Source organism: Aristolochia californica, unplaced genomic scaffold (assembly GCF_029961685.1).
Source record: "Aristolochia californica isolate CCGP_79_NKW_82.1479 unplaced genomic scaffold, dmAriCali1.0.hap1 SCAF_15, whole genome shotgun sequence".
NCBI classification, from domain to species: domain Eukaryota; kingdom Viridiplantae; phylum Streptophyta; class Magnoliopsida; order Piperales; family Aristolochiaceae; genus Aristolochia; species Aristolochia californica.
This window is the reverse complement of record NW_027181826.1, coordinates 22,178,353-22,200,210: the sequence shown is the minus strand read 5'-3', so window position 1 is coordinate 22,200,210 and position 21,858 is coordinate 22,178,353. Positions and strand designations below refer to the sequence as shown.

Genomic DNA, 21,858 nt, shown 5'->3' with positions numbered 1-21,858 from the left:
TTGGAGCGCCGCATTTTTTCTGTGATCTCTGTCTATTTCTTACCAGCACTGCGAGAGATTCTTTCAGAGGCTGCCTGCGCGCTTTGTTTCTCCGCAACCGTGGTGGAAAATGGAGAAGGCGCTGACGAAAGTTGGAAGCTTCTGGATCTCGAAGAAAGCTAAAGAAGAGGTATCCAACATCAGCGAAGACCTCACTGTGAGTAGATTTTTTCCCCTGTTCGGAATCTGTTGTTTTTTCTTTTTTAAATTGTAAGTTGTTGTTCCTTCCATTCGGCTTATATTTCTGCTTCTATGGTGTTGCTTTTTCTTGTTTTGGTTAACATCGCGTATTTTTTAGACTACTCTTATTACGGCATTGTTTTTTCGTGAACTATTTTTCTTCGGATGTGAAGGATGATCCGGTCCGAAGGAAATGGTTCCGTATGGTTTTTAAGTTTCCTGGACGTGATTTTGTGTAATGTAGATTGAGCGGAAACAGCCTTTTTCATGGTCTCATTTATTTGCGCATAGGATCTTGAAGCGATTGTCTTAACTGGAACTGTTTCAGTTCTTTTATATTTTCTTTTCATTATATAGTTGTCGATTTTCAGTCAAACGTTTTGAACACTGTATAAATATTAACAGACTTTTGGCTTAAGGATAATAATTGACGAAGAAAGAGGGATGTTTCTGTTATCACTAATGTAACGCATATAATTAGTTACAACAAATGGAGAACAGAGTGGATGCTACTTGTGTTTTCTATTCCACGTCACTTCAATAACGAAAGAGCCAGAACAGGGTCTCAAGGAGTGGGTTTCCTTCCCCTCACACATTATTTATGTAATGCCGCTTTGTTCTGACTGAACCCAGAAAATGAGTTCGAAATATGTTTCATTTGGTCTTGAGAAATTTCTGAACATTTCAAACTTAAGTTCTTCCTAAAAATTCAGGATCCTTTAAAGTGAATAGATGAGCAGAGCCCTCACTGATGATTTTTTTCCCATCCATATAAACAAATTCTACAAGGCAAACTTGAAGGATGAAAGCAAATGCTACTTCTGTAACTAATGATACCAGCTATGCTGTATGTAGCACAATGTTAGGCAGTGGAGAAACAAATATGTACCAAAAATGAAGGATGGCAGACATGATAACCTTGAGATGAATATGTAGCAAAGCTATTGAAGACAATTTAGACATGGAGATATTTGAGATGCTTAACATGGCTCAAATAGGAGAGTCAGTAAGAGAGTGTTTGGGATAGTTCAGCATGTGAATTTGTGCCACGTCAAGAAGTGTTTGTCAATGCTGATTGATTGATGCGATATATAGAAGAGACTGAAAATAATGTGGAAAGACTTTCAACAACGCCAATTAGTAACAAGAATGCTAATGATCAGCAGAAGGCTTTCATATTGTTGATTTCAACTTATGTCGGATAGCCGTATCATGACGATGCAAACAGGCCATGGTCATGATTTTCTGTGAGTCTGCATTCCTAAACAACTAGTGGTTTTTTTGGTAATTGCATGTGCATAATGAAAAGAAAAAAAAGCCATATTAAGTGCCAATGTTAAATGTTTCAAATTAGGGTTTGTTTTTGGACCTTACTTCAATTAATTGGATCATACAATAATTTCTCAATGATGCAATGCCAAGAATGCAAATGGTAAACTTTCCTATGGTGAATGCAACAAAAATCCATTTTAAACAAAAACATGCAACAAAATGTGTTTTATTTTTTTGAAAAGGTGAAATAATATTAAGAAAGAAAGCCACCAAGGGCAAAATACAAGAGGAATGCTGAGACTCAAAAGTAGGAGAGAAAATGTGAATAATATGGTAAACTGATTTCATTTAGCTGATTGCAATTCATATGGGATAACCCTATGTTGATGATGCAAACAGTTCATGATCTTGATTTTCCTGGAATCTATAGTTCTCAAAGGCTAGTTCTTTTGGTTAATTCTGTATACTTCTGCATCAAAAAGATAAAATGCCTTATGGAGTTTCTGATTTTGACAAGTTACTAGAAATATATTAAGTTCATGGTAAATGCTTCACCTGGGGTTTGTGAATTAATCTTTAACAAAGAGAGGCTAATAGTGGAGGATAGACAATAGTAGGACAAAATCTGAAGAGAAAGAGAACAGAAAGAACAACGAGAAAAGAAGAAAGCGATGAAGTTTTGTTTTTCTTCTTACTCTGTTGTCTAAGTTCTGTTTTTCCATAAGAGGAGTGAAGCTCCATAATTCTACTACAATTAAGTTTTTTGTCAGAAATGTTACTGCTGGACCATTTGTAATCTTTCTAAAAGAAAGAATTATGTTCTCTGTTCCCTCCAGTCAAAATCTCTTTTCAACAGTTCCAACTGATTATTCATTGTTTAACTGCCCTCTGGAACAGAAACATATTGACTTGTTAAAGTAGAAGAGGAAATATTTCCTTGTCTGTAGTTTATATTTTATCATTTAATATTATTAATATATTATTTTGGGAAACTAGTTTCCCTTGTTGAAGTTATTTCCCAGGTTATCTCATATGAAAGTTGATTTCTAGAATTTCCAAACACGGTATTCTTTATAACCCATGTAGAAAAGGGACTGTTACTAAATTTTAAGACGAAAGAGCTCTTTCATAAATATTTAGATTATGAGGTCGTCTTGTAATTCTTTCCAAATCAGGGATTATTGTCTAGACTCTGTTTCTCAGGACTATTTTGTAATTCCTTATTCCAGATTCTACTGTCCAACAATCTACTCTCTTAATATATATTTCAGAAATTCTTTCACCAAAAATTCATATAGTTTTTAAAATTTCTGTAAACTGTTGAAAAATCCCAAGTTTCATGAAAATGTCCCCAAAATATTCCAAGCAATTCTTAAAATTCCATGAAATTTCTCAAATTCTAAAAAATTCTCAAAATTCCATGAAATCTTCAAAAGCCCCTAAGGATTCCAAAAAACCCAGAAAATCTGGAAATTTCCATAAATCATTGTTGCAAAATTTTTTTCAAAAATTCTTATGAAATTCTAGAGAGTTGTTTGAGCCCTTATCTTCTTCATCTGCTCATTTCCTTGTTAGCCATGGCTGGTCTGTCCATGACTAAAGTCAAATAGGGAAGCCCCACAGATCATTACTATTCTCCAATTCCTTCTCAACAAAGAGTATGTCTGAAAGAGGGCTTTTAAAAAAAAAAAAAAAATCTAGTGAAAATCAAACTCTGTTATTGTTGAAAACCACTTTTTTTTTTCCAACCCAAATAAGTCAAAATAAGGAGTTTAATCAAATATCAAAACAAAAGGAATTATTTTCCAAATACAAAGTTCGAACAAAACAAAATAATAAAAGGGTCTATGGGATACTTTTTTGTGCTTGAAGGCTATGAGTGGGATTGAACTATTCTTGTACCATCTCGTCCAAATTTTTTCCTTAGGTATTGTTATCACTATTTTCTTTTTGAAATCATCTATTATGCCTTTTTTTTTAAATCAATCTAGTGTGTTTTTGTCGATTTCGAATTTCTGTGTTACCCCCTTTTTATTCCCCTTTTTCTTCTGTATTTTGCCATGCCCTCTGTATTTTTCTTCCGTACAAAACCAAGCAAGGGCATGTGTTTTCTGCGTGATCCCTCTTCTAACTTTATTAACTTAAAGAAAGTTGCAACTAAAGTAAAAAATATGCTTCTGTTTAATAACACATACTGAACTAAAAGGCAAGATGGCCCGTTTCTGGATTTTATATAAATTTAACAGGGTTAACTGCTGCACATAGTTCTTCAATTGATTTATTTTTCTTCCAAAAGTTCTTCGATTGATCAAATTGCTAAAGCATTTTTTAAATAGTATATTGCTAATTTAATATCAATGATATCTTACACTTCTTACTAGGAAGGTCAAACTGCTTAGGGAAAGTGTTTCTTGTAAAGAGTGGAACTCTAGTTTCCTCTTCTTAATGACACCAAAATAGGTATTAATTTAGATGTCGGTATTTATCTTTATTAAGAAAAATAAAGATAGAAAATCACCCACTCTATTGATTAGGTTTATGGAACCCTGAAGAAATCGTGTTTTTTTTTTTTGAAAATGATGTATATATTAACAAAAAAACAAAGAATTACAAAGAAACAGGGAACAAATCCCTAACAACAAGAGATTGTAAGGAAGCTCCTGACTTGGCAAGCACATCTACCATCGAGTTAGCAGATCTCGGAATGTGAGACCAAATACAAGAATATTGAGAAGCAATTCAAGAATTTCCCGCAAAAAATCCCAATGCCACCAGGGGGGGGGGGGGGGGGGGGGGGGGGGGAGGGGGAGAATGCCTTTTCATACCAACCAATTACCACCTTCGAGTCCCCCCTCAATGTGAAGATGACCACTATAATGACCATTATAAGCCCATTGAGAAGACCTTGAATCTCAGCCGTCGTTGAGTCAGCAATGCATAGCGGACCAGCATATGACAAACACTGATTGCTTGAGGAGTCTGAGATAACATTCCCAAAACCCCTTTTTCGGGATTACCCTGGGAAGAACCATCAAAATTTAACTTTAGGAAACCAAGCTCTAGGGGAGTCCCGCCTTTTCACACCAACCAATTACCACCTTCGAGTCCCCCCTCAATGTGAAGATGACCACTATAAGCCCATTGAGAAGACCTTGAATCTCAGCCGTCGTTGAGTCAGCAATGCATAGCGAACCAGCATATGACAAACACTGATTGCTTGAGGAGTCTGAGATAACATTCCCAAAACCCCTTTTCCGGGATTACCCTGGGAAGAACCATCAAAATTTAACTTTAGGAAACCAAGCTCTAGGGGAGTCCATTCTTGCATGACCGGGGTCTTGGTTCCGTACCGCATTTTGGCAAAAACGCTCCAATTATCGTGGATAGATGAACCAACAAAGGAGGAGAAAGGCTTCTTTGTAAGGAGCCAAGTCAAGATTTGACCAGACACACAATCCACCACCCTTATCGCAGAATTACTTCTAGCACAAATCGCCTCCGGTTACGTTCATTCCAAAGCCCCCACGGAATGAAACCAATGCATGCGGATATCAAAAGCTTTTCAAGCCCAGGGAGGGGAGTATCGATGAGCATCTGGCTAAAAGAAATCAGATCCACTGACGTACAGAATTGCAACCCCGTCTTATTGAGGATGGAAGTCCATACCTTCCACGAAAAAGAGTAATGAAACAGAATGTGATTGACTGATTCGTCCTCAGAGTTGCATAGAGGGCAGAGAGGGTCAATTGTTGGGTGTCCTCTTCTTCTGAGCACATCTGCCGTGAGTATCTTTGCTTGGCAGCTCCAAACGAATTTTTTTTATCTTTGGCGGGGTGTAGAGACGCCATGAAAAAAGAACCTCATGATCCCTTTGGTTTGTATGCCAACTGTTGATGAAGATGTAAGCAGATGACACTATGAAAAGACCGCTTTTATCAGGCCACCATATCATCTTGTCAGCAGTTAAAAGCCTCAGTCTACAGGATTGCAGAGATTCCATCAACCTACTTGCCTCCAGAGCCTCGGTATCAGAGAGACCCCTTCTAGGATGTAAGTACAAACCATTCTCTTCAAAAGCATCAACAACCGATATTTTCTTTTGCAGAGATAGGAGGAGGAGGTTCCTGTAAGTTGACTGTAAAGGCTTTTGACCCGTCCACTAGTGCTTCCAAAACTTTTAAAGATCTACCATTACCAATATAGAATTTGACGACTGAAGAAAACTTGGGGATAAGTAGTTATAATGATCTCTAAATTGGAGAAAGACATCTCCGATTGCCACTTGAAATCCACCAAGGAGAAGGATAACCAAGTTTCACAGATACCATTTCCTTCCAGAGATTAGAAGAAACATTGTTGAACTTCCAAATCCATTTTAAGAGCATGGCTTGGTTCATATCCTTCGATTTTTGAATCCCTAAACCTCCCATATTTTTTGGCATTCGGACATCTTCCCATTTGACCAAATGATACTTAAAAGTTATCACTCGATCCTCTCCATAGAAATCTTCTTTTTAGCCTATCCATGGTATTGCAAATCGAAACAGGACAGGGCATAAAGGATAAAGCATAATTTGGAATACTTGCGATACAAGACTTCAAGAGAATGAGTTTGCCAGCTTTGCTAAGAAATCTGCCCTTCCAAGTTGCCAGACGGGTCTCCAATTTTTCCAACACCGGATTCCATAGACTTTGGTTTATGCGGCCATTGAAGAGAAGAAGACCAAAGTAGGTTGATGGGATAGTGGAGGTTTTATAACCAAAGATGTTTGCCAGCTCCTCTAGTAATGCAGGGCAGATATTGAAGCCCATAACGGAAGCCTGAAGAAATCATGTCGATCCCACATTTGTCTGTCAAGTCACCAAAAAAGGTGTCTAAAGCTTGTCTTACCTAATGCTATATTTATTGCTCCAGATTTAATTGGTCTGTCTCGGGGAAAATGATTTGTGAGTGACTTCAGTTTTATTTTTTTCTTTTATTTTTAACATACAAACTAAATGTTTAGATATATTAATTCCACTTGGGGCTAAGGATAGTTTTGGGGTTCCTTTTGTTCTTATGTTTCATATATTTTTTTGTTTTCTTTTTTTCTATTAATAAAATTGTCACTTCCTTAAAAAAATGATTTTCCACCTGACCATATGCCGGTAAATGCTTTTGTTTATCTTAAAATTCGTGCTTGTATGTTGCAGACATTCTCAAATGCTGTGGAGGAGAAAGCAAAATGGTTCTTCAACAAGTTAAAAGGTGAAATACTGTACATTCCATAACACAGTGATAATTTCTCCAAAATTTTGTTCCCTGAACAACTAGAAAACAACAAAATTTTTACATTATTTTGTTCTTTTTGGTTCCTTTCTTTTACTCAATATTTGAGGGAGTGATTCTACTTTTGCTTTTTCTGCTGAGTCCTCATAACATAAAGAAAAAGAAAATGATGCCCTTCTATGATTGAGTGCTTTTCCATTAATTAACTTTCTTTCTTTTTTCAGTGTTTTCCATTGATTCTATCTGTTTGCCTAGAATTTTATCTAGCAGTTTATTTTCTCGATTGAAGCTTAAATTAGGATGCAAATTCAAATACTTCCAATGCACAAATGATAATATGTCAATTTTATCTCAGAACATTTTGAAGTGCCTTGTAGAAATTGGCTCATTTTTCCATGATCAAATACTTCTTCCAAAGTGTGTAGATTAGATATTACACTTCAAATTCTTGCAAGAGTGAGCACAGCTTCTAGCTCTTGCTTGAGAGTTAGCAGGTGCAGTGAGTTCATGCGGGATGCTACGACATAAACCCTCTATTTTTGTAGCCAGTTATTGCTAATGAAAAGATAAACAAATTAATCTCAGCATATGTATAGAATAGATTTCTAGCATACATGAGAATCATATGTTGATCCAAATTGTGGAAGGAATGACTCTTGAGGGCAGCTAACTTATTAATGTTTATTGTCTAGGCAAACCACAGAAATCTTTACCAGATCTTCTCCGGCAGCATGGTTTACCACCAGGGCTTTTTCCTAAGAACATTGTCTCTTACGAGTTTGATGAATCTAGGTCCAAACTGATTGTCTATTTGCATTCCCCATGTGAGGTTAGCTTTAAAGATCAATCTGTACTAAGATATGCCAATCGAGTCAAGGGAGTTCTGATGAAGGGCAAGTTAACTGGAATTGAAGGAATGAAAACTAAAGTCCTGATGTGGGTCAAAGTCACTCATGTAGCAGTTGAAAGTTACAAATCTGACAAGGTCTGTTTTACTGCTGGTGTCAAGAAAACAAGGCCCAAGGATGCATATGAGATGCCTCGAGAAGCTCTTAAAGTAGACGAATTTTGAAGTGAAATGGAACACTTTTATTCTTTTCTTCTCTATCAAGTGTTCAGCAGTGTCGTTTTGTAGTATATACCATTCATTGCTATATACAAAAGTTTGAGATATCTCTCATCTTTGTTTTGTTCTTTATTTGGTGTTTTCTTTCCGAATGACAGCAAAAAAGAAAAGCGATCTAGAGATCTCACAGACCTGTTAGAGTTACTGGTTGAAACCATATCCAATGCTGAATTACTGAGCCAGGTTTTAAAACATTGGTCTTCACTTCCCAAGTATGAAGATTTAACATCTGAAATTGCAAACTTTTCACAACTGTTCTAAGAAAGATGGCTACAATTACATTCTTCAAATGATTAAGTCTCATCGTCCCAGAGCTCCTCAGGAGACTTGAAGGGCCCGTATTCAGAAGTGTATTCCTTACCTGTAATAATTCTATGCTGTGGTATCTCATCAATCAGTCGTAATTCATCCTCACTCAGTCTCCAATCAAAGATATCCAAGTTCTTTTTCATTCTTTCCTCATTGAAGCTCTTTATCACGGGACAAGCGCCTTGCTCCACTATCCACCTCAAAGAAACCTGCAAACATGTATCGCAGAAATCAAGATTGATGCAGGTAGGGGGGGTGACCTTCCTCTGCTGTCTCGCAGGACGGCCAGGTACCGATAGCCCAATGGATGGAATGAAAAAGGTTTAAGAGAGGGCCCTATACCTGTGCAATAGTCTTTCCTTTGTTTTTCGCTATCTCTTTCAGGGTCTCATTGTCCATGACCAGATTGGCACCCCATGGGGTCCCCTGCCCTCCCAGGGGAGAGTAAGCACACACACGAATACCTCTGGGATTGCAGTACTCTCTAAGCCTTTTCTGTTGCCAAACTGGGTGCATCTCCACCTATCACTCAGTTCAATTTACTATTTAGAAGAAGACGGAAAAACAAATAAAATAAAACAGAGGATAATTTGATGAACACAGACATACCTGATTGACTGCAGGAATAATCTTAGCCGTGGAGAGTAATTGCTCAAGATTTTTGCAAGAGAAGTTGCTTACTCCAATGGATTTTGTTAGTCCAAGCATCTTACATTCCTCCATGGCCTCCCAAACGGACTTGAAATCCATGGAGCAGATTTCCTCAAATGAAATAGGATTTGTAAACTCCCCTGGCTTCATACTCACAGGCCAATGAATGAGGTAGAGATCAACGTACTCCAATTGGAGATTGCTGTAGAACAAAGATAAATACTGTAATTTTCTATGAAGACACTAATTTTTTTTTCAAAAAAGTTCAATGGCTGGTATGATGATTGTGTTACGTGAGGGACTTGCGGAGCGCAGGAAGGACAAGATCACTGTGGGCATCTCGGCACCATAGCTTAGTAGTGACGAAGAGCTCGTCTCTGGATTTGATGAGACCCAGACGCAAGGCATCCGCGATCCCTTCACCTACGGATTTCTCGGAGCAGTAAATGGCCGCAGTGTCGAAGTGCCTATAACCAAGCTTAATTGCTTGAACAACTGCTGATTTTGTACCTTCAGACTCGACGAGAGGAAATGAAGCAGTTCCCAAGGCAATGGAAGGCATGGCTCCCCCTCCGGAGCCCAACTTAATCTCTGGAATTTCCTTTTCCCCCATCTGCTGCCTACCTCCAAACCTGTTTGGGCCAAATTTTGAAGTGTTGCAATTTCAGATTAGCAAATGATACATGGGAGCCATTACTAGGCTCCTTAAATTTCATCCAATACCAGGTCTGAATATGTCAAGAATCATCAGCCAGTAAAGAGGGGAAAACAGAAATTTTAAGCTTAACAGTTCGATCTTTGAAAAACCATATCGAAAAGAGGAGATAAGGATAGCTTAAAAATGGTGATAGAGAAAACGGATGCAAGAACAGCTCTGTACCTGAGCCCTCACAGTGGAAAAGATTTCAAATGACCGTCTCCAAAAGCCTGCCCGACGAGCTGAGAACAAGGGCCTGTGTGGATGACAATCTTCTACTCGCTGGGTAATTTATAAATATTATCCTCAATCTTAATATTTTAACAAATGAAATGAGAGCCGTGTCCTCGTTCTTTCTCTCTCTTCTTATTCTTGAGCTCTTCTATCTTCAAACTCCAAATATCCAATCACCATATCTAAGCTTGGTATCGTATGACTTTCTTTGCAGTTATCAAAGTTTTTTCTCTCTCATCTGATCTTTCCCGACTGGTTTATATAGAAGATAAGATATTAATTAGGCCAAGAAGGTAAGATTACATAAAGAGGGAGTCGTTGCTCTTCCTTTCAACTCTCTTCCCTCCTACTCTTCTATCTTCAGTTTTTACACAAATTCCCTTAGGTTAACGTGCTTTGATACCATAAAGAATGAGTAAGAATTGAAGTATAGGCAATGGATTCAGGAGAGAGAGAGAGAGAGAGAGGGCCTTCTCCCTCACGTTTCTCTTAGGGATCATAAAATCCCTAATCCTCTTTTATTTAAACACACTCTTTTAGTTACATAGGAAGAGATTGAAATGCCTTCTAAGGCTACATTCATTCACAGCTTCACTTCACAAGCATGAAGATTAACATCTGAAAATACAAACTTTTCACTGCAGTAGTAATAAAGATGGCTAAAATGACATTCTTCTCAAGATCAATTCTCATCGTCCCAGAGCTCCTCAAGAGTTTTGTAGGGGCCGTATGGAGAAATGTAATCCTCACCCGAAACTATTCTATGCTGTGGTATTTCATCAAACAATAGTAATTCATCCTCACTCAGACTCCAATCGAAGATATCCAAGTTCTGTTTCATTCTCTCCTCTTTATAGCTCTTTACCACCGGACAAACCCCTTGTTCCACAATCCACCTCAAAGAGACCTGCAAACATGTATCGCAGAAATCAAGATTGATGCTGGTAGGGGTGACCTTCCTCTGCTCTCTCGCAGGACGGCCAGGTTTAAGAGAAGGTTTATACCTGTGCACTAGTCTTTCCTTTGTTTTTCGCTATCGCTTTCAGCACCTCATTGCCCATGACCAGATTGGCACCCCATGGGGTCCCCTGCCCTCCCAGGGGAGAGAAAGCACAAACACGAATACCTCTAGGATTGCAGTACTCTCTAAGCTTTTTCTGCTGCCAAACTGGGTGCATCTCCACCTGCCAAAATATAATTTCCCTGCTTACTTGTTTTTTGGTCACCTATATTGAATTGAATTTACTGTTGGAAGTCACCCATCATCAGTCAGTTCAATTTACTACATAGAAGAAGTCGGAGAGTAATTTATTATTTGATGGACATAGATATACCTGATTGACTGCAGGAATAATCTTAGCCGTGGAGAGTAATTGTTCAAGCTTTTTGCATGAGAAGTTGCTTACTCCAATGGATTTTGTTAGTCCAAGCATCTTACACTCCTCCATGGCCTCCCAAACAGACTTGAAATCCATGGAGCAGAAATCCTCTTTTGGAACAGGATATTGAAACTCCCCTGGCTTCATACTAACAGGCCAATGAATGAGGTAGAGATCAAGGTACTCCAATTGGAGATTGCTGTATAACAAAGATAAATACTGTAATTTTCCATAAAGATACTAATTATTTCAAAAAAGTTCATTGGCTAGTATGATGACTGTGTTACTCGAGAGACTTGCGGAGCGCAAGAAGGACAAGATCACGGTGGGCATCTTGGCACCATAGCTTAGTAGTGACGAAGAGTTCGTCCCTGGACTTGATGAGCCCAAGTCGCAAGGCATCCGCGATTCCGTCACCAACGGATGTCTCGGAGCCGTAAATGGCCGCAGTGTCCAAGTGCCTAAAACCAAGCTTAATTGCTTTAACAACTGCTACTTTTGTATCTTCAGACGCGACGAAAGGAAATGCAGCGGTCCCCTAGGCAATGGAAGGCATGGCTTCGCCTCCAGAGTCCAACTTAATCACTGGAATGTCCTTTTCCGCCATCTGCTGCGTACATCCAAAACCTGTTTGAGGCAAAATTTGAAGAGTTGCAATTTCAGATTAGCAAATGATACATGCGAGCCATTACTTGGCTCCTTAAAGATTTCATCGAACACCTAGTCTGAAGACGTCAAGAATCATCATCCAGTAACAAGGAGAAACGCAAATCTTAGGCTTAACAATTTGCTGTTTGAAAAAACATAGTGGAAAATTTGCAGAAGAAAACCATATCAAAAGGAGGAGATCAGGATAGCCTAAAATTGGTGATAGAGAGAAGGGCAGCAAGAACAGATGTAAACTTTTGGCGAATTATCAAAACTAAAACCAGCACATGTAGTGATTTCCCCTTATTAACAATGCTCCACTGATCGAATAGCTGGAAGGTGGGCGAGGGGGGCTCGAGAATAACAATGAAAGTACCTGAGAGGAAACGATACAACTCCTCGAAACCCTGCCCCGTGAGCAGAGAAGGAAGCTGTCTGGCCGATTATAATGACCTCTACACTACCTTTAAATAATTCAGCTGGTCAGTGGTGGCTACTCACAACCGCCACAATAGCAAATATCATAAAAAGCCGCGAGCCCTACATGACAACCATGACCATCAAATTCACAAAGATTATCCATGAGAAACGAGAAAAGAGATAATGGATACATTATCTCTTTTCTCGTTTCTCATGGATGGTAAACTCTTATTTACCATCCATTGGTAAACTTTTTATTATCGGAACAACAATCATTAATCCAGTACTAATGTGTTCCATAACCTTTTTTTTTTTGCTTCGTCTTGTTCTTGAATAGTTAAATACTTAATTTCAATATGTTTACTACAACTTCCACTCTTATTGTTCTTGGCCAAAAACACAACAATAAAATTATCGCAATAGATCCTCAATGACTTGGAAATTGTATTAGGAAGAGAAGATGAAATTCCTTAATTAGAATTAGTTTTCAATACTTATGAAGAAGAACCTTCTTCAATTAATATTCTCAACGTATTGGATTCCATAAAATTAGAAAAAGTTCAACTTATGGAGAAGATGTAAGATATATAGCTTTTAAACTTTGCATGTGATAAAGAGGAGAAGCCAAGGACTATCACTAAAAATCTTCATTGTTCGAGACCATTAGTAAAGACAAATTGTGTGATGAAGGTTATGGCAAGGTTACATGGACTTCGTGTTCTATTTTCTGGGACTTGAGGTGACTCTAACAAAAGATGGAATCTTTGTATCTCAACAAAAGTATGTTTGTGATATTCTAGAGAGGCTTAATATATCAAACTTTAATTCCATTTGCACGTCCATAGAGAGAGACTCAAATTGACCAAGGAGGGTAGTGGAACAGAAGTTTGCTCCATCTATTATAAGTAGATAGGCGACACTCTATGCTATGTGATAACTACTTGCCCAAGTATCGTGTACACTATTGGAATGGTTAGTCAATTCATGGATAGCAACCACAGTACTAACCTTGCAAGCTCTTGAAGGCATTTTGAGGTACATCAAAGGCTCGTTGAAAGATAGTATTTTCTCCAATTCCTTAGAATCGTCTCAACTTGTAGTGGACAATGATTGGGTTTGAGATAGTGGAGACCAGAAGAGTACCTCAGGATGTTTTCAGTCTTGGTTATGCATTCTTTTATTGGCCCTCGAAAAAGTAACAAGTTGTTGCATTTTCATATATGGAAGTAGAGTACATTGTTACCACATAGTGCCACACAAGCAATATGGCTCTGTCTTTTGCTCATGATGATACACTACAAGTAGCATTAACCCACACAAGTCAAGTTTGATACTAGATGAACCATTACATTGTCTAGAAACCCAGTGTTTAATAAGGAGAGCAAAAACATAGATATCAAGTATCATTATAATAGAGATATTGTAAAGGAGAAAGAACTACTACTTGAGTCTATAGGATTGATAAACATATTTCTCATATTTTTGTTAAGTTGTGGAGCCTAATCAATGCCTTACGCTGAGTTGGTATGTAGATTGACCTTCGTGGTAAGGTCATTGTGGGGGTTGGAAGGGGGATAGGGAGCCTCCGAAAGGTCTACGATATATCTATAATTGTTTCATTAAGGACAATTTGGAGATTTCACTCTTGTATCACAGTTGCCACTATTAGGGTTTTATTATCGTTATTAGAGAAGGATCTTAAGTTGCGGTCTGAGAGTGGTTAGAGAAAATCACTTATAAGTGTGTGCGATTTCTCTTCTAAATTATTTTATCTTCATAGTGTATTACTACAACGGCAGAAGACAAGACGTAGTCTCACCTTGAACGAATCTTTATAAATCTTGTGTTTTTCTTCATGCTTGTTTTTCTTTTTTCGTATTTATTATTATTGCTCTCATTAGTTTGAAATTAGAACGTCTAATTCCTAACAATTTTTACCTACCTTTGATCATAAAAATCTTTCTAATGTTTAAAAAGATGTTTGACATCGTTAGCTAGATGTAATGGGCTTAAGCTCAAGGGAAGCTTTTAGAAGTCATGCACTAAGAGAATCCTGCTAAGAGTCATACTAGCATTATGGAGACTTTGGCTAAGTATGTGCTCACATACCGACTGCCACTATTTTCCCAAAGAAAGAGAAGAAGCAACGGTCCGGTGGCAGAATGGTAATAAACTTAAAGGTTCCTCGAAGTTACGGCCGCTAAGAGCGGGATGCGGAATCTGAAACAGCTGCGATGGCAAAGATGTAATTGTGAACGGCCCCACGCATGTGAAGCTACCCCCACCGCCACGAGGGCGACAGCTTTTATTACTGCTACGAACGGACAGCGAGAAGAAAGACAAGAGAGAGAGAGAGAGAGAGAGAGCAAAGAGGCAATCTTTTCCAATGGCCGCCGTCGCCGTTCGTCCGTTGCTGCTGCTCGTACTTTGCATCGTGTGCGCCACAGCGCCTGGCGTCTTTGCAGGCATGGAGGGAGTTCACATCGTCGGGGAGAAGCTCGGCTGGGTTCCCAATTACAACTACTCTGACTGGACTAACACCACTCACATTTATCCTGGCGATTGGCTGGGTAACCTACACCTCGTCTCCTTTTACAGTCTGAGACTTTTTGCTGTGCTCTATTTGATTGTTGTTCCGCTTCTTTTCTTCTTGGCATTTGTTCGTCTCGGTTTGCTTATGCCGTTTAGATCTAATTGTTTGCTTGACTTTTCTCCCTTGGTCTGTTCTCTTTCGCTGCAGATCTGGGAGTTTTCTGGAATTTTTTATTTTTAAGTATTTTGTGATATTGCTTGATTACGTTTTTTGAAATAATCCAATGTTTGCCTTTTTTGGGGCGTGGGGAATCTTACTTCTCTCTTCTATTTCTCTACTCCAGACTCTCGGAACTCATTTCTCTGTTTAAGCCTTAAATTTCCTTCAAACCCCTCCCATTTTCTTGTCTTTTCTTTTCTTTTTTCTTTTCTTTCTACATTTTTTTCCCTGTCGGAAGTTCTGGGTAAGCGGCGCCGTTGAACTTCTTCTGGGAGAGGCTGCTGCTTCTGGTAGTTTAGGCGTGTATGGGTTGCTCTCTGAACTCGAACTGCGAACTCCGTTATTCTACCTCATTCGGTGATCTATATAATTTATATAATCATTATTTCCGACGAACTGAATATATTCTTTCCCATTCACATGACAGAAAGAATTATATATAGTTTTCCTGTCTTTAATTTATAGGGAGCACATGACAGACTGTTGCCCTGTTCGACCGGTAACATTTGTTAAATAAAAAGAAAGAAATCCCTTCCCGGAGTTCAACTGGGAAGACGATGAAGACCCCTTTCATGATGATTCAACCTGACTACAGTAGAAAGCATGGTCTGAAAGTTTTAGTAGAAGAGAAAAAGTAAAAAGAAAAAGACATTCTTTTTAGTAATTCACACCACATTTTCTCCTCTCCAGGTTTCAGATTCGACAAGAACATGTTCGATGTGGCCATGGTGAATAAAACAGCCTACGAGACATGCGACAGCAGCCACCTGCTCTGGCAGTACAACAAAAGCGTTGCCTACCTGCAACTAAATCACACTGGCCGCTACTACTTCATCTGCACGAGGGGATCCTGCTTCAACCAAATGAAGGTTGCAATCCTCGTCGAGAAGCGTCCTTCACCCACCCAGTCTCCCACCGGAAAGAACATCAAGAACGGTGCGTCGCCCCTGGAAACACTGAACTTCAAGTTGCTCCGGGTTGCCCTCGCCGTCGCTGCTGTTTTTTCAATGATCGTCAGGCTGTAATGATAGCATTCTGGAGTCGAGTTGATAGGGATTTAGATAGTTTTTTAGTCGGGGATTCGTCATTTGATATTGAATTCGCATTGTTTGGAAGATTTTGTGAATGTGGGTGGTGCCAACTTTTGTTTTGTTGTCTTTTTTGTTTGTTTCTGGAGAAAGGTTACAAAATTTGGTTGTTCTGTTTCTCGATTAATGGCTGATGGTGGTTGAAGTGTAAATGGGAACCGAGTCCGGATTTTTAGCCGTTTTAAGAGATATTTACAGTATAATTTTCCATTTTCCCCTTGATTGTTTATAATGGTGGAGGAGGAATCCTCTAGCAGAAACCTTCTTCTTTCGGAGGGGAAGAAGAGAAGGGGAGCCTCTCATCCTTATAAGAAACAGTGAGCCCTCCCCCATTTTTGCTCTTTGGAGAATTCATTTTAGTTCTAAGGAGAACCGAATTAAGTTCAGAAAAAGTGAAAAGAATTATGAATTCCTGCAATTTCTGCAACAAGGGGACAAACAAACAATGGTTGTCTTTGATCATTAAAAAAAAAAAAACCCTTGGCACCACAGACCGCATGAGTTATATTATGTGATCCATCAATAGTGGCTGAAAAGCCACCTGCATTAGAATGGACCCATATACTGATCTGATCTTTCAAGCTCGGCCATGTCATGCGCACTGATAGCTACTAGCAAATTAACTATTTTCCATGGCAACGGTTCCAAGATTTTGTAAGTATTTAGAAATGGGACTGAAAATCTACAAGAGTGCCCTCAAAACTTAAGAGAATTTCAAAGAGTGTACCCATTTGCATTGATCTATATTAGATTCACATGATCATGCACTCCAAACTTTTAATAGGTTTTGGAACAGAGGCAACGACTCGAGTGTGCAACATTGTAACATCCCATAGGCTTGCAATGTATAAAAAATAACATAACGTAAGTTGCATTGGCTATCGAGTGATCTAATATTGCTAGCCTGAAGATAATTAAAGAGCAGAGATTCTTTGATTCTGTAAAAATTCGTATACATGAGATTATCTAATTAGTTGAGTCTTCTATAAGCATAGGACTCTTCTAAATCACCCTTCTATTTAGGTGATTTTTGTCGTAAATCAATATATAAATATGACTCTAAATCAATACAAAATTATGGTTCAATTCGATCAACAACAATCTCTCATATGGTATTAGAGCAGTTCTTGAATCATCTTCTATGTATTTACATTCTTCTGAAATTTTTTTTTTCTGAGATCTCTTACTCTTTTTCTCTGCCTGTAACATCATCTCTGCAGTAGCCATTGGCACCATCATCGGTGGCCACAACTCATTGTTCTTCAACAACCTGTTCGAGCCTCTGTCTCCATCAAATGTTTCTCCTTTGTCGCCTACACTAGTTTGCCCAGTGTAACAGCAAGGCAACTGCAATTGGAAGAACAAAAAGGAAACAAACTTCGAAAAAAAACTTTGAGCTCTATCTGTCTCCAACACTCCTTCCTACACAACCACAAATACTTGTGCACCTTCGACGACCCTGATCAAGCCCTCAAAATAGTGTTATAGCGTATCGTAGCGGCCGCCCAGGTGCTAAAGTGTAACCAGCTCTCCTGACTATATCAACAGAAGGTTGAAGACGAAGCGTGCGCGTGTAAGAGAGATGCACGTGTGAATTTCTCATGTGCAGAAAAAAGAAACCTCTCACGCTTGAAGACTGCCTGCTCACTATTTTTAGTTCCATCTCACTACCTATTTTACATACGTCGACTCACCCAAATCAAACACTATGATCACTACAAAAGAAACTCAAATACTCTAGTACACTCAACAATGCTCAACACCAACGAATTTCATCTTATTGCCATAAATATTTTTAGACAAACTGCTCTCAATCTCAAATATATCAACTATCTTTCATGGAAACTTCAATTTGAAACTCTCTTCATCGGGTATGATCTCCTTGGGTACATCGATGACTCCAAACCCTGTCCACCGAACACCCTCACTGCAAACCTCTCTCCAAATCTAGCTTACAATGTATGTATCTGACAAGATCAATTGATCCTTAATGCCCTCATTGGTTGTTTATCTCCTACAATTGTCCTATTCATTGCTCGAGCCACCACCTCTCGAGAAACATGGATTATTCTTGCCAATACATACGCCAAACCATCTTGTTGACGCATTAAACAGGTCAAGAATCTTCTCAACAATCCGACAAAAGATACTATGAATTTCACTAATTTCTTCAATATATTATATCTCGTGCATATGAGTTTGTCATACTAGGAACACCAATGGATGAGGAAGATCTTACAGAGAAGGTTTTGGATGGACATGGAGATGACTACAAAGAGCTTGTTCATGTTGTTTAAGTTCGAGACACACCCATAACCTTTGATGAGCCTCATGAGAAACTTCTATCTATTGAAGCATCAATTACGCAAACATAACACCTGATGCACGTCTTCCACTCACTACAAATCCAACAAATCGACCGGTTGGCACCAACCAAAGTTCAACAATAATTGGTGACCACCTTTTCAATATCCTATTAGTCATGCGGGTTGTATCCGTCACCGAACAACCCTGGCTGACCACCCATGGCTACCAACTCAAGTGTTCCAACTTACAACAATCATCCTCGACCTTGTCCATATCTAGGATTTTGTAAGATTTGTGGCATCCAAGGGCACTCGGCTAAGTGATGTCCATAATTTCAACTCGTACCAATTTAGCCAACCAACAAAGGATTTCCACCTTCTCATACTTCGACAACACCATGGCAACCACGAACTCCTTATGCTGCTAACGTCACCTTCAACAATCTGACTTAGTTACTTGATAGTGAAGCATCTCACCATGTCACAAAAAACTTGAACAACTTATCTCTTCATGCACCTTATATGGCTCTGATGATATTATGATTAGAGATAGCATTGGTTTCTCCATCCCCCATACCGGTTCTATATCTCTTCCAACTCCTACTATATTTACTTTGAATGATGTCCTCTACGTACCAACCATGCAAAAAAACTTAATTTCTATCTCTCAATTTTTCACTACTAATAATGCTTCCGTTGAATTTTACCATCTTCTTTTCATGTGAAGGATCTTTACAAGAGTGCAATCTGTTTGACAAACAGCACTAGAGATGAAGTGTATGAGTGGCCGCTAGTAAATCTATGTCTTCTCCAATTCTTGCCTTCTCTAAAGTCAAAACCTCATCATGCAATTGGCATCATCGACTAGGTCATCCCACTCTTCCCATTTTTAAACATATTATTTCTAGTTATTATTAAAAAAATTCTACTCATATACCAAAAGAGTTTTCATGTAATGCATGTCTTTGTAATAAAATTAACAAGATGTCTTTCATACTTCACCTCTTATTTCTACACAACCACTTGAAATTGTTATTTCTGATATATACACTTCTCCCATTTTATCACAAGATGGTTTCGAATACTATGTCATTTCGTTGACCACTTTACCAAATACATATGTTTTACCCACTCAAACGAAAATCTGAAGTTCATGAAGTTTTTTACTGTTACAAAGCAATTGTGGAAAATTACTTCAAAAGAAAAATTATCATACTCTATTCAAATAATGGACCTCAAAGATTACCTTTCTTTAAATGACATCTCTCACCTAACCACCCCACCCATATACACCTGAACACAATGGCTACTCAGAAAGACGACATCGTCATATTTTTCAAACTGGTCTCACCTTAATTTGTCATGCCTCCCTTCCAATCACCTTTTGGTCCCATGCCTTGGCCACTATTGTCTATTTAATAAACAAGATGTCAACCACTACACTTAATTTATCATCTCCATATGAATTAATTTTCCACAAAACTCCAAATTATTCAAAACTAAAGATTTTTTGTTGTTTATGTTATCTTTGGCTTTGTCTATACACAACTCACAAACTTGATCAAAGGTCTAAACTATGTGTATTTCTTGGATACCCATTATCTCAAAGTGCTTACTTGTGTTTTGAACCATCTACTTTAAAAATATTTTTTTATAATCATGTCAAGTTTGTAACGTCAATCTACTTGTACACCTCCCTTAAAAATCATCTACCTTGTCCCACCTCCACCACCATAGATACTTGGATTCCTCAGGTGCTTACTATTTCATCAACTCCTTCACCACAAATTGACTTCTAAGACTCCACCTCAAGGGCACCCTCAAGAAATGGTTCCTTCGGATCATAATTCACAAACCTCAGAGATACAACACATCAAATAGAAATTGAGCAGCAACCACGACCCATCCAACCATCACCATATCCTACCCATCCATTCATCGACACACAATCTACCACCCAACAACTCATCCAACATTGCATGACCACTCAGGCCAAAAATAATATTCGTAAACTAATTAAAAAACTCAACCTTCACACACACTTAACATCCCAACCCGACCTTGAATTTATTTCCATGACTCAAGCGCTCAAATATCATAATTGGCATTGAGCAATGTTTGAAGAATATAATGCTTTTGCTTGTAATGGGACGTGGGAGCTAGTTCCTCTGATGGTATCACTAATCTTGTTGGTCGTAAATGAATTTTCTGAATCAAAACACATTATGATGGGTCTATTGACAAATTTAAAGCTCATCTTGTGGCCAAAGGATTTCATAAACAACCAGGTGTGGATTACCATGAGACCCTTAGCCCGGTTGTTAAACCCACCACCGTGAGACTTTGTACTTAGTATTGTAGTTAGCAATGGTTGGCTCCTTCATCAACTTGATGTCAATAATGCATTCCTTCAAGGTCGGCTATTAAAACATGTTTATATGACACAGCCTCCGGGCTTTATTGATTTTGATAATCCAACTTATGTTTGTAAACTTCGTAAAGCTATCTATGGACTCAAACGGGTTCCACAGGCTTGGTATCATGAACTACATCAATTTCTTGTGGATTTAGGTTTCAAGAATTCTCTCTAATACTTCCTTATTTATTATCAACACTGGCAAACTTGTTCTATTTTTACTTGTGTATGTCGATGATATTATTATTACTGGTAATAGCAATGATCTTATTTCTGTCTCGATCAATGTTTTTCTCTATAAGATTTTGACTCTCTTTTTTACTTCCTTGGAGTTAAATTGTTTCACAACACAATGACATATTACCCTCTCAAGGGAGATACATCAAAGTCCCATTATTTGTTAGCTTGGTGCTAATTGTCAGCATTTAGCTCTAATAAAAACCCATAGTCCATAATTCAAAGTTGGGTTAGTGCACTTTGTAAGTGAGATGTATTTCACTTTCACTAGGTAAATTGCAAAAAAATTCGTTAGTGCATTGTTTCCTGCTCCCGCTCGATTCAAGAGATATTAGGGTAAACCCTTCTTCCTGAAAATCGAAGGTATGAGGCTGAAATCATTCTTCTTGGTTCGGAATTAGTTTCCTATGCCTCTCATTTTATTTTTTGTTTCCATGTTCGGAGAAGTTTCTGTAGTTTTTTTTGCCTTGTGTACTTTGCTCATGATTTTCCCCATATAAAACACTGTTGTTGGGGGGGGGGGGGGGGGGGGGGGGGGTGATCGGTGGAATCAAGTTACAATGGAGAATTAAATCATGAACTCCCGTTGCAGTTTCCAAAATCATTCTTCCTTTTATAAATCAGCTTTGTTCCTTGCTGATGATATTAGGCATGTCAGATTATCACCTATACGCTAGTACCTCGAGATATAATTATATAAGCTCCTGATATTAAGCTAATTGGTCTAAGATTGGATACCTTCGAAATAGAGGCCTTCTTTGGCAGCAAAGCAATGAACGGAGTACTCATATTTCTATAAGAAATTCCTTAAAGAGTAGAAATCAACCATTTTTGT

The 21,858-nt window shown here is 38.4% G+C and overlaps 3 protein-coding genes and 1 pseudogene across 3 annotated transcripts; 2 read left to right on the top strand and 2 right to left on the bottom strand.

Annotated features, from left to right (window-relative positions):
• The first annotated feature begins 15 nt into the window (after positions 1 to 15).
• Positions 16 to 7,938, top strand: LOC137952192 (uncharacterized protein At5g01610). Its single transcript, XM_068799264.1, has 3 exons — positions 16 to 196; positions 6,685 to 6,739; positions 7,453 to 7,938. The coding sequence occupies exons 1-3, from the start codon at positions 110 to 112 to the stop codon at positions 7,830 to 7,832; spliced, it is 522 nt and encodes a 173-aa protein (XP_068655365.1). The 5' UTR covers positions 16 to 109; the 3' UTR covers positions 7,833 to 7,938.
• A 166-nt stretch (positions 7,939 to 8,104) lies between these two features.
• On the bottom strand, positions 8,105 to 9,864 carry LOC137952191 (non-functional NADPH-dependent codeinone reductase 2-like). The gene is made up of 5 exons (XM_068799263.1): positions 9,727 to 9,864; positions 9,140 to 9,478; positions 8,805 to 9,048; positions 8,538 to 8,717; positions 8,105 to 8,404 (listed from the first exon to the last, which is right to left on the bottom strand). The coding sequence occupies exons 2-5, from the start codon at positions 9,457 to 9,459 to the stop codon at positions 8,180 to 8,182; spliced, it is 969 nt and encodes a 322-aa protein (XP_068655364.1). The 5' UTR covers positions 9,460 to 9,478; positions 9,727 to 9,864; the 3' UTR covers positions 8,105 to 8,179.
• Positions 9,865 to 10,205: 341 nt separating this feature from the next.
• Positions 10,206 to 12,040, bottom strand: LOC137952190 (non-functional NADPH-dependent codeinone reductase 2-like; annotated as a pseudogene).
• Positions 12,041 to 14,691: 2,651 nt separating this feature from the next.
• Positions 14,692 to 16,001, top strand: LOC137951242 (early nodulin-like protein 17). Its single transcript, XM_068797829.1, has 2 exons — positions 14,692 to 14,893; positions 15,667 to 16,001. The coding sequence occupies exons 1-2, from the start codon at positions 14,692 to 14,694 to the stop codon at positions 15,999 to 16,001; spliced, it is 537 nt and encodes a 178-aa protein (XP_068653930.1).
• Positions 16,002 to 21,858: the final 5,857 nt, after the last annotated feature.